Consider the following 13,333-nt stretch of genomic DNA (forward strand, 5'->3'; position numbering starts at 1 on the left):
TCTATTTATTCATTTATTGGTACTGGGGATTGAACTAGGGGCACTTAACCACTGAGCCACATCCCCAGTCTTTTTTATTTTGAGAGACAGGGTCTTGCTAAATTACCCAGTCTATTTTTGAACGTGGTATCCTCCTGCCTGAGCCTCCCAAGTTGATAGAATTAGAAGCATGTACCACCACTAGGCCCAACAAGAGCGTGTGTGTTTTGCATACTGGAGATTGAACTCAGGGGCACTTGACGACTGAGTCACATCGCCAGCCCTATTTTGTATTTTATTTAGAGACAGGGTCTCACTGAGTTGCTTAGCATCCTCACGGTTCTGAGTCTGGCTTTGATCCTCCTGTCTCAGCCTCCCAAGCCGCTGGGATTATAGATGTGCAATAAAAAAAGAGGAGCAATGTATTTGGGGCAGTACTAGATTCTCCCCCCTCCCCACTAATGTTCACTTCTATGGTTAGATTGAGATATTTAAGTCTACAAGATTCTATATGCTTTGGCTTCCCATTTGTTTCAATTCTAGATACATTAAAGGAAACTTTCTTACTATAAGTATGTATTTATACAGAACTTTTTAGAAAGGTGTTTACTGACATGGGATTTTATATCAGAGTAAGATATCATTAAATCATTTACTACTCTACATATATTAATCATATGTTAATATTTTATGAATGTAGTTGAGAATTCACTTGGGAAATTTTACACATTTTGGAGAGAGTTATATTTGCATTTTGATTCTTTTTTATTTGTTCTTTTTAGTTATACATGACAGTAGAATGTATTTTGACCACATCACAGATACATAGATTATCACTTCCCATTTTTGTGGTTGAACATGATGTATTCATTTATGAACACAGGAAAGTTATGTCTGATTCATTCTACTGTCTTTCCCTGCATTTTGATTCTTTTTTTTTTTTTTTTAAGAGAGAGTGAGAGAGGGAGGGAGGGAGGGAGAGAGAGAGAGAGAGAGAGAGAGAGAGAGAGAGAGAGAATTTTTTAATATTTATTTTTTAGTTCTCAGTGGACACAACATCTTTGTTTTGTATGTGGTGCTGAGGATCGAACCAGGCAAGTGCGCTACTGCTTGAGCCACATCCCCAGCCCTGCATTTTGATTCTTGCCTTGAAAAAATACTAAGACAATGGTTTTATAAAATATTATTACTTTGGAAGAATTGTTTGAATTAGTTGGGCATTGGGGGTGCACACCTGTAAGCACAGGTACTCGGGAGGCTGAGGCAGAAAGATTACAAGTTTGAGGCCAGCTTGGGCAACTTAGGAAGATCCTGTCTCAAAATAAAAAATAGAAGGACTGGTGATGTAGGCTAGTGGTACAGTGCCCCTGGGTTCCATCCCCAGTATTCAAAGAAAAAAAAAGTTTTCAAAATGTTTAAGTAGGCATTTGTTTGGGTTATCATAAAATTAGGATGCTGTTAATAGCTTCTTGAAGCAATTTTTTTTTTTAGAGAGAGAGAGAGAGAGAATTTTTTAATATTCATTTTTTAGTTTTCAGCGGACACAACATCTTTATTTGTATGTGGTGCTGAGGATCAAACCCAGCGCCGCGCGCATGCCAGGCAAGCACACTGCCGCTTGAGCCACATCCCCAGCCCATTGAAGCAATTTTTTTAAACATTTATTTTTTAGTTGTAGTTGGACACGATATATATATATATATATATATATATATATATATATATATATATATATATATATATATTGCTGAGGATTGAACCCAGGGCCTCGCACGTGCTAGGTGGGCGCTCTACCGCTGAGCCACAACCCAGCCCTTGAAGCAATTTTCTGATGGTCCCTATGGAAAAATACAAGGCTTTGTGTAAAACAATTAGATTTATGGGGCTGGGGATGTAGCTCAGTGGTAGAGAGCTTGTCTAACATGGAGGAGGCCCTGGGTTTTATCCCAGTGCTGCACAACACACATTTTAGAGTTGTTTCTTTAGTGTTTAGTTGTTGCTACATATAAAATTAAAATGTACATAGATTATGATACTTTTATCTTCATGTTTGGATACAGAGTGAAGGTGCTATAAATGTGTGCCTATAGTTATTTTTAAGGTCTGTTTTGAAATCTTATTCCTTAAAGTATCTTATTTTTAGTTACTCACTAGTATACAGGAAATACTAATGATGAGATGAATTTTAACCCACTCCAATAGATTACTTATTTCATCTGTTACCCCATAGACAGGATTGAGTGTCATCGTTACCTTTATATTGCTTTCCACTCACCTAGGTTACCCTCATAGAGCCTTGTAACACAGTTCAGTGACGATATAATAAGTGATTGAATGCATATCGTATTTTTGCCTTCTTAATCACTTTGTAAGGAGCCTAATATGTGTTGTGGATTTATTGAGTTCTAGGATAAATTATTTCTTGTTTTACCTTCTTGTTTTTCAGTCTCTGGAAGAGGATCAATGGCCAAGGCTGAACTCCAAGGACCATATACCTGCCCTTGTTCGTAGTAATGCCTTCTCAGAGAATTTTTTAGAGGTCCCAGCTGAGATAGCTCGAGGGAGCGTCCAGGCTGTAGTTATACCCTCAAAAGATCCAGAGCCACTTGAAGAAAATTGCACTAAAGCCCTGACTTTAAGGATACACGATTCTTTGAATAATACCCTGTCAGTTGGCCTTGTGCCTACAAATTCAACAAATGCCATCTTGGACCAAAAAAACTTAAAGATGTCAACTCCTGGTCAAATGAAAGCTCAAGAAGTTGAAAGAACCCCTCCAGCGAACTTTAAAAGGACATTAGAAGAATCCAACTCTGGCCCCCTTATGAAGAAGCATAGACGAAATGGCTTAAGCCGAAGTAGTGGTGCTCAACCTGGAAGCCTCCCCACAACCTCACAGCGGAAGAACTCTGTCAAACTCACCATGCGACGCAGACTTAGGGGCCACAGAAAAATTGGAAATCCTTTACTACATCAGCACAGGAAAACTGTTTGTGTTTGCTGAAAAGTATCTGGGAATTGAGGTTTTTCCAATATGATATAAGAGGGCTTTTTAGATTTGGCACTGAAGTTGAACTTTTTTAAGGGGACAAAATAAAAAGAGTATACAGTTTGACTTTTTGGAATTTAACAGTTTTATCCTGGCCTTGTATTTGCTTGTATTATAAATGTGAATTTTGTAGATGTTAGGGTATATGTTGCTGTACAATGTGTGTAAATTTGTATCTTTCACACAAACTCGGTCTCTTATTCTGATACACAGTAATTGTGACAACAGGGCTAAATGTTTTAAAAAAATCAAAAGAATCTATTAGATTTTAGAAATACATTTAAACTTTTTAAAATGCTTATTAAAAATTTGTACAAGCCACTTGTGATGAAAACAACACAACTTTTTAAAGTAAATTATTAAGCAGACTGGAAGAATGATGTATTTTCATAGTGACCTGTGTTCCACTTAATGTTTCCTAGAGACTACTCGTGTCTTTTAAAAAGTATTTTTTATTTCTAATTTCATAATTCAGAACTAAATTTTTCATAGAAGTGTTGAGCCATGCTAAAAGTAGCTGGATGTTAGTTTCCTTGTCCTAATTAAAACACTATGCAGTATCTTTTACTTCATTAGCATTTTTCTAAAACATTAACCATCAGATATACTCACTGAATCTTGGTGTGTGTTTGCCTAAAACAGTGCCCTTCTCAGTCTTCCCAGACCAGTGGCATTATTAGTTCTTTAAATAGTTATCCCCTTTCTAGTGTTTGCTTAAATATGTGAAGTTTTTCTTGCTATTTCAATAACAGATGGTGCTGCTAATTTCCAACATTTCTTAAATTATTTTGTATCGTACAGTTTTCATTGATTATATGAGTATGTTTGTTCATCTAATAAATCAGTGAGCTGTTCTTCATGTAACTGGATTTTTGTTGGTGGTTTGTTTTAATGGTATATATTAATAGTCTATTGTGCTATGATAATGCATTAGAGTAATGACTTGAATATGTGTAATATTCATTTTTAAACTGAATTTTAAATTTTAATATAGAATGCATAGAAACAAATTATCCAAAAAGAATATGATTAAATTATGATTTATGAATATTTGGTGGAATATGTATCAATTGACCATGAATAAAACAGGGTCTGGAGATGTAATACAGTGGTAGAGTGTTTGCCTAGCACATTTAAGGCCCTGGGTTCCAATATCTATACCACCAGAAAAACAAACAAACTCAAAAACCCACCCCCCACTATTTATACTTTAGTAGTATAGCAGGGAAAAGGGACAATACTAAAGCACCAAGTGTGATGAATTGTGTTCTATGAGAAAAAAGTTAAATTTTATTAGGAATAAGAAATCTCATTGACAGATAAATGAGTTAATTCATGGGTTGGGGTTGTAGCTCATTGGTACAACATCTCCTTAGCATGACTGAGGCCCTGGGTTCAATAACCTGCACCAAATTAAAAAAAAAAATAAAAAGAATTTATACATGCAACAATGTGTGTCACATATACTAGAAAATATATACTTGGAAGCATATCAATTTTCTATGAAAGTATTAATTGAGAACCAGTGATAAAATGTTATTTGTGGCTGCTTTGTTGGTTTGAATTGTTTTGTGGGTGGGGATTAAACCTAGGACTTGTTCCGTGGGGTACTGGGAATCAAATCCAGGGCCTCATACATTCCAGAAGTGCTCTATCACTGAACTACATCCCCAGCTTATGGATTTTTGAATGTTGAAGAATTTGTTTTTCATATCTTTCCAAGATAGAGACATAGCAACGAATAGACAATTTTGGAGTTAATTCATTGTGAAGGACTTCCATCTTTATATCTATGATATTTTATCTGTACTAAGTTGAAATTCATCAAATATATGTGTATATTAAAATCTGTTTAGCTACTTTTCACTTTTATCTCCTAGTGGTTGTAAATAAAATATTCCTATACATGAAGTTAAAATTTCCACTTGATTAGTGTAATGGGTTATGTAATCTTTATTTTTCCAGTGCTGGGGATGAAACTTGGAGACTCACAAAAGCTAAGCAAAGTGCCCTGCCACTGAGCAATATCCCCAACCCCTAACAGAGCTTTCACAAGGTGTGTACTAGCCATGTTTTCATAACAGCATTAATGAACATTGAATTTTTCATCATAAAGATACTTGAAAAATTCATGTGATGGAAGAACGCATTTCAGTATATTTTACCCTTAAATATATTGTGCCGGTAACAAAAGTTAAGAACTTAATTTTCTTTTTCTTTCTTTCTTTCTTCTTATTTTTTCTTTTCTTTTTTTTTCTTTTTCTTTCTTTTTTTTTTTTTTTTTTTTTTTTTTTTTTTTTTTTTTTTTTGTGGTGCCAGGGATTGAACGCAGAGCAGAGCCTTGTGCATGTGGGCAAGTACTCTACCAACTAAGCTATGTCCCTAGCCTCAAGATTTTAATCTATGAAGCAAAATATTTTGCCATAAGTAGTTGTTACATTAGGAATTATACATTCTTTTATACTCAATCAATATTTGATCACTTAAAGTGGAATGTAGAAACTTTACCATTGTATTGCCCTCTCTATTATTGTCTAACATATAACATCTATAAACATAGAAAATCCAAACAGTTCTTGCTATCAGTAATGAAACATTTTTTCTTTTTTCCTTCTTTCTCTACTGGGGATTGAACCCAAGGATGCTCTACAATTGAGCTACATCCTTGTCCATTTTTTATATTTATTTTGAGATAGGGTCTTGCTAAATTGACCAGGCTGGCCTTGAACTTGTGATCCTCCTGCCTTAGCCTCCCAAATTGCTGGGATTACAGGCGTGCACCACTGAGCCTGGCTATCTTTTTCTTATATGATATTTTCTTTCTTCCTTTTTTTTCCCCCCGGAGATGGTGTCTTGATATGTTCCCTCAAGCTGGTAAGTGATCCTTTTGCCTCAGCCTTTCAAGTAGCTGGGACTAGAGGTGTGGATTCAATCCTGTCTTTAAATTTATTGAAAATTAAATGTACACATGTGTGTGTGTGTGTGTGTGTGTGTGTGTGTGTGTGTGTTCCTAGGGATTGAGCCCAGGGCCTTTCTGCATGCGAGGCAAACACTCTACCAACTGAACTATATCCCCAGCCCTGAAAATTAAAATATTGTCCGATATGGTGGTGCACACCTGTAATCCCAGGGGTTCGGAAGGCTGAGGCAGGAGGATGCCTTCATAATTTAGTGAGGCCCTAAGCAACTCAGCGAGATTCTGTCTCTAAATAAAATATTTTAAAAAGGGCTAGGGGTGTGAGTCAGTGTTTTAGCACTGCTGGGTTTAATCTCTGGTAAAAAAAAAAAAATATTTGTATTCACCATAGTTGTGTAAGAAAATAGATTACTTTGGCATTGTTAAAATCAAGTGTCAGTGAGGAGTGACAGTGCACACCTGTAATCCTACTTATTCCAGAAATTGAGGAGGGCAAATTCAAGGAGAGCCTAGGTAACTTGGTGAGACCCCCCCGTCTCAAAATTTAAAAAGGCTGGGATGTAGTCAGTGGTAGAGCACTTCTCTAGCATGGGTGAACCCTTAGGCTGAATTCCTGAACTTCAAGAAAAAAATAATATGACACTTCCTAGCTGAAATTCTTCCAATAGGTTCCCATCCTATAAAAAAAATGGAAACTCCTTATAATTCTGTGTAAGACCATATTGCATTTGGCCATTCTTTATCTTCCCTAACTAGTTTGCAGTAAGATCAACTTAGTTCACTTATATTTGAGCCACATTGATTTTCTTGTTTTTCCTTAAAACTCTTCTTAGGGGCTGGGTAATTTGATCCTTTTGTCTGGACTGCTCTCTCAGAATGTCTTCCTCATTTATTTGAGGTTTTTATTTAAATGTTCTCTCCAGGCTGGGAGTAGGCTAGAGAATGTACTTAGCATGCTCCAGGCTGTGGGTTCAACCCCCAACACAACACAAGACAAAACAACACACACAAAACAAATATCCCTGACTGTACTATCTTTTTTGTTTGTTTTGTGCTGGGGATTGAACCCAGGGGTGTTTTACCTCTGAGCAACATTACCAGCTCTATTAATTTTTTTTTTTTTTTTTTTTTTTTTTGGAGGCAGGATCTCACTAAATTGCTGAAGCTGACCTCTAATGTGAAATCCTCCTTCCTCAAGTCCTGAGCAGCTGGGATTATAGGTATGACCTGGTCCTGACTATATTATCTAAAATAAGCCATTTGCTGATGTATTTATCTGGATTCTTTTTCTTCATGGAATTTTACACTACTTTACCTTCTCAATTTGTGTTTAATTCTGTCTTCCCATCAGAGTGTGAATTCTTTGGCTAAGGACAAGTGCAATGATTTGTCCATTTGTTCACTGGGCTATATATATCCCCACTCAGAACACACCTAACACTTGATAGGTACTCAGGTATTAGTTGAATTTATGAATGAATGAACTTGTGCACAGATATATCCTTTATGATTTTGTTTGCTTGATTTTACCATAGCTATGAAGAGAAATAGTCAAAGAGTTATGAGGTTTAACAATGCATACAAAACAGTAGGGCACAGTGCGCATGCCTGTAATCATAGCAATTTGGGAGGCTGAGGCAGGAGGATCTCAAGTTTGAGGCCAGCCTCAGCAATTTAGTGAGACACTGTCTTAAAATAAAATTTACAAGGGGCTGGGAAAGTAACTCAGGCTCTTGAGTTCCATCCCCAGTACTACAAACAAAACCAACAAGCAGAACAAAAATCAACTCTAAACTGAAAAATTTATCCAAATGTTGATCATCCCATTTGTGATTATTAGTTATTGGTATCTAGGTTTTGTTTTTAATACTGCTCTGGGTTCTGGACAGCATATGAACAATAGTTATTACATTCAAAGAAATCTTAATTTTTAAATTCTTGTGGATTCATGGCTGTTACGTGTTAAGGGGGATTCAGCAATGTAAAAGGCTTGGCCTACTATTGTCTAGGAAGTATTTAACGTTGTAGATGGGAGGAAAGGATATTTACAGAAAAGAAGCACCCAAAACACATTACAGAGACAATAAAGAAGCCAGTGCTGGCTCAGCATGGTGGCACAGGCCTGTAATCCTAGTGGCTAAGGAGGCTGAGGCAGGATGATCCCACGTTCAAAGCAAGCCTCAGCAACTTAGGCTGCAAGTAACCCAGTGAGACCCTCTCAATAAAAAATAAAAAAGGACTGGGGGTTTTGCTCAGTGGTTAAGTGCCCTTGGGTTCAATCCCTGGTTAAAAAAAAAAAGACGTACAACAGTAAAAACAGAAGGAATTCAGAATACTGGGAAGATTTTTTCTGTAGTGTGTTTAATGTAGGAAGGTTTTTTTTTTTTTTTTTTTTTTTTTTTTTTTTTTTTGGTACTGGGGATTGAATCTAAGGGTTCTTAATCACTGAACTACATCCCAAACCCTTTTTAATTTTTGAGGACAGGGTATCAATAAGTTGCTTAGAGCCTCGCTAATTTGCTGATACTGACTTTGAACTTGCCTTCCTTCTGCCTCAGTCTCTCAAGGTGCTTTGATTACAGGAGGTGCACCACTGCGCTGGGCTCTTGTTTTTTTCATCCTTTCTTTTTTGGTACAGGGGTTGAATCCAGGGGCGCTTAACCACTGAGCCACATCTCCGCCCTTTTTTAAAAATTTTGAGACAGGATATTTCCAAGTTGCTGAGGCTGCTTTGAGTTTACAGTCGTCTTGCCTCATCCTCCACCTCGAACCGCTCGGATCACAGGCGTGTGCCACCGCGCCCTGAGATTTCGTATTTGGGAGGTAGTAGTTTTTCTACTAAACCTTTCCCTCCTCCATTGTACTAAGATCTTCCTAATGTTTACTGTTGTATCAGACAATTAGTTACAAAACCGTGCCTATTAATAAGCAATATCTTCATGAAGCTGTTGTAGCATTAAATTTGGTAATAAAGTATTGCATATGAAGTAAAATCAAAGACTGCGGAGGGATCAATAAATCAATTTTTCTTCTTTTAAAAAGTATGAAAAAAATGACAGTGGTTAGATCCCGATAAGGAAGATGTAAACTGTGGTAAACACTCAATCCTGGTTCTATAAGGGAGCTCAAAGCTAACAAGACCACCGCCATGCCCCTTCCTCAGAACAACACCGCCTAGGTTCCAGGGCTGATCTGCGGGGCGAGTCAGCCTAGGATCCCGGAAGGTAAACACATCGCAAAGGGCGGGGCAGAAGTCGGTTTCGGCACGGATGAATGGCCAGTTAAGAGTGATTGGCAGCTGCCACGTCCACGTGCTTTGAGTTTCGAACCAGCTGTCGCGAGAATTCGATGTAAACAGACCCGTCTCCCTGCCCTCTGGTTCCCAGTCTGAGACGCTTGGGCGAGGTCGGCAGGTGTCTGGGGCATGTTGTTTTTTCCTAAACAAACCCACGATGGTACTGTCTGCCACTAAAATAGACACGTTCGTAATCCTTGCCTACCTGACTGCGTTCGCAACCGAACCTGATACATCGACTTCACCCGAACTTACATACTGTTGTGTTTTCCCTCCAGCCCCAGCGGATTGGATATGTTCAGGAGGCGGGTCCGCCTCTTTTCTACTTGCTGGTTGGCGAAGCTGACCTCCAAGGGCGGTGCCCGTCCAGGGCCAGTTTGCTTCTGGGATTGGCTAGCAGGGTGGTTCCGCTGAGGCGTGGTAGGAAGTGGAAGCCGTCAATCACGAGGGGAGACTCCAAACAGTGAGCCTGGAGCTGGGGAACAGCGTTTACCGGCGGAGCGGCCGGTGAGAGGGCTGGCGGGTCTTTGGCTTTGGGGAGGATTGGAGCGGACGGGGGGCAGGCAGCGTGAGGGGGGCAGTGTTTGGCTGGCAGGAATTCGACGGGAGAGAGGTGTCGAGACTAGAGGGGGAGGGGAGAAGGGCAAGGGGCCAGAGGGCGGCCGGGGGCAGCGGTGGCTCTGCGTTGGAGGTTAAGTGGATAGCGCTGTGTGAGTGTGTTTTGGGAGAGTGGGGCCTGAGGGGCTGGCGAGAGTGGTCCTCAGATGACAGGGCCTTTAAAGAACAGAGAGAGGTTGGATGACTGGTTCGGAAAAGAAAGGGTGGAATGGAAATGAGAGGGATAAGGGAGCTGGAGTTGAAAGGTACCCCCTGAGGAAGGAAGGGGTAGCTGGACCAGTTGGCAAAAGGTGTAGGAGATGGGACTTATCAGTTTGGGAGTTTTCAAACAAGGTAATAGAATGCTTCCTACTTAGAAGTGATGGTTTTAGGTTCTTTTCGCATTAGTTTCGTGCTCTGGGCTTTAATATTGCTGTCAGTCCTCTTTTAACCTTAAACAAGTAGACTCCATGCTCTTAAAACCTCCTTAGTGATTCAGAGACTCATTAGACATTCAAGGATGAGGATTTAGTGATGCAATGGGGAAGGATAAGGGGCATCTCACACCATGCATGTTTATATACATATGTATTCAGCCTGGAGATTAGGTTACAATAGACAGAGGTTGAAAATATGATTTAAATGAGGCCCTGCTGTCTTACTGAGATTCCCAGCAGGTTTAATAAGAAAGTAGAGGGGTATCATGTCATTGTTCCTTTGGGTCTTGAAATATTATTCCATGTGCATATTCACTATCTCAACTTAAAATTTGAATAAATTCTTTTATTTTGGCTCACCAGGGTAGAATATTTATCTAATTGCTCCTGTGCTACGATTCCCATCCCATCCCATTCTCTTATCTTTCTAGTGTATGTTAACAAGAGAACAAAGGGTCCAGCAAGAGCATTTACTGTTTTTGGTTCTGAGACATTGTCTATATATATATAAAAAAAAAAAACCTCATAATTTGGAATTTAAAAAATATTTTCTTTTTCTGGTTTAATAGAAATTTCAGGAGGATTTTGTACTTTGTTGGTCCCCTTATCACCCAACCTTTCCATTACTGAGGATTAAATACAGGAGTGCCTTACTACTGAGCCACATCCTGAGCCCTTTTAATTTTAATTTTGAGATAGAGCAATGCTAAGTTGCTGAGGCTGGCTACTCCTCTGCCTCAGCCTCCCAAGTAGCTGGGATTATTTGTTTGTGCCACCATGCCAATCTTTTTAGGCATTTTTTCAGAAGGATTCTCTGGTAAGTAATCATAAGACTTTCTTCCTCTAATGATTATGATTAAGCTTTTTTTTTTTTTTTTTTTGTTCTGGAACCAGGTTTTATGAATGAAGCTATGGCTACAGATTCTCCTAGAAGACCCAGTCGTTGTACTGGTGGAGTTGTGGTTCGCCCTCAGGCTGTCACGTAAGCATACTTCAGATAAGCCCAACAGCTGAAGAAAACTTTACTCACAATAATAACTAACATTCAAATTTTTGTTTTTATTTTTGTTTTGTTTTGGTACTGCGTATTGAACCCAGGGGTGATTTACCACTGAGTTACATCCTCAGCCCCCTTTTAAAGAAAAAATATTTTTTAGTTATCAATGGATCTTTTTTATTTTATTTATTCATATGTGGTGCTGAGGATTGAACCCAGGGCCTCGCACATGCCAGGCAAGCGCTCTACCACTGAGCCACAACTCCAGCCCCATCCTCAGCCCTTTTTATCTTTTATTTTGAATAAGGTCTTGCTAAGTTACTTACTTGCTTATTTACTGAGGCTGTCCTCAAACTTGTGATCCTTCTGCCTCAGCCATCTTAGTTGCTGGGATTATAGGTGGGCACCCCTGTATCCAACATCAGATTTTCTTTTTAACTAGTGCTTACTTTTGTAAAAATCTTTAAAAATTTTGGCTTTACAGGTTGAGGGAATATCATTGCTGAGGCCAGATAAAAGGAACATTTGGAGAGCTATAGAGTACGTAAAGAATATTGTGCTAAACTGGGCGTGGTGGTGCATGCCTGTAATCCCAGCGGCTTGGGAGCCTGAGACAGGAGAATTGCTAGTATAAGGTCAGCCTCAGCAACGGTGAGGCACTAAGCAACTCAGTGAGACCCCTGTCTCTAAATAAAATACAAAATAGGGCTGGGGATGCTGTCTGGTCAAGTACCCCTGAATTCACTCCCAGGTGCCAAAAAAAAAAAAAAGAATACTGTGTTAAATCCTGAAGAGTCATGGTTTTTCAAACTCTAGGTTTAACAAACTATTGGATCATAAAATCAACTTGGTGGGTCAAGATCTGTGTTTTAATAATTAAATAGCATCTGGAGGCATAGCTCAGTGGTAGAGCACTTGCCTAGCATATGTGAGGCCCTGGGTTAGATCTCTAACACCACAAATAGCATACATATAAAGGAAGTTAGAATTATTTCATGCTGTGCACAAATATATTCCTATGTATGTATATGATTACTAGATTGTAATATAAAATGTATCTCTTACTCTAGGTCTCAGAATGTTTCAAAGTATCAAGAGAAAATTTATAGATATTGGATAATCTTTGACAAAGACTATCTATATTTTCTAGGAGTTTATAATACAGTGTGGTTTAAAGATGTACATACTTGATATTAGTGTAATCTGCAAAAAAGAAAGGATTCCAGCAAAACAGCATACGAATTTAGAAAGTATTTTAGGAGTGTGATCAGACAAGATTTCTTTAAGAAGGTAACAGTAAGAATGTATCTTTTAAGGCTGAAAAAATTTAGGCTTTTGGAATCAAAGATACATTTAGGGCAAAGGGAATAGGGTGAACAGATGTGGGAAAGATAGGCTGTTTTATAAATGAAATGTAGTCCTGATGCAGGAAAAATGACCTATTTAAAATAGGTTGAGGTAGACAATTAAGACCCTTCAGGGCCTGGTAGAGATGAGGCTCGTTTTATGCCTTATAAAATGCTGTTAGAGGGAAATTGTAGTAGTCTTGGATTATTTCCCTTGGGTAGTAGTTTAGCATTTTACACTAAGATTGCTTTCTCAGATTGACCAAGGATATGTGTAATATGATCTTTTACCGTGATACTTCCTCTACACTTCCGAGAGATATATTTCTTTTCTAACTATGAATCATAGCAACAAGTTATACATGTTATTAGCTATGAGTTGGGTACTGTTGAGGAAATCAAAATAGGGAAAAATTGAATTCTCCTTGGTAACAGTCAAAGAAGGGAGCCACCATATTAACTTTTTTCTTTCCTTTTTTTTTTGTGATGCTTGGGGATTGAACCCAGGGAATTGTGCATGCTAGGCAAGCACTCTACCACTTATACTCCCAGCCCTCAAGAAGGGGAGCCAGGATCAAGCCCAGATTGTTTTGTTCTTATTTACTGTGAATAGGGATCTGTGTCCTTATTTAGTATTCTGTGTTGTCTCACAATATGGTGTTCACAGCATGTTGCATATTGCTTTTAGTTATGCAGTACACACTTTTAGTGGGGTT

The 13,333-nt window shown here is 38.5% G+C and overlaps 2 protein-coding genes across 7 annotated transcripts in view; both read left to right on the forward strand.

Annotated features, from left to right (window-relative positions):
* The window catches only part of PPM1D (protein phosphatase, Mg2+/Mn2+ dependent 1D), a 45,271-nt gene extending 40,651 nt beyond the window's left edge, over positions 1-4,620 (forward strand). Inside the window, exon 6 of the mRNA XM_081270289.1 lies at positions 2,426-4,620. Within this exon, the coding sequence (XP_081126415.1) occupies positions 2,426-2,983 (558 nt within the window). The 3' untranslated portion in view covers positions 2,984-4,620. The remainder of the gene's footprint in view (positions 1-2,425) is intronic.
* A 5,059-nt stretch (positions 4,621-9,679) lies between these two features.
* The window catches only part of BCAS3 (BCAS3 microtubule associated cell migration factor), a 633,828-nt gene continuing 630,174 nt past the window's right edge, over positions 9,680-13,333 (forward strand). For all 6 annotated transcript variants that reach the window (XM_081270282.1, XM_081270287.1, XM_081270285.1 and 3 more), the window contains exons 1-2: positions 9,680-9,748; positions 11,171-11,256. In XM_081270282.1, coding sequence (XP_081126408.1) covers positions 11,174-11,256 — 83 coding nt within the window. In that variant the 5' untranslated portion in view covers positions 9,680-9,748; positions 11,171-11,173. The remainder of the gene's footprint in view (positions 9,749-11,170; positions 11,257-13,333) is intronic.

This window comes from Spermophilus citellus, assembly GCF_964194105.1.
Source record: "Spermophilus citellus genome assembly, chromosome: 17".
NCBI lineage: Eukaryota > Metazoa > Chordata > Mammalia > Rodentia > Sciuridae > Spermophilus > Spermophilus citellus.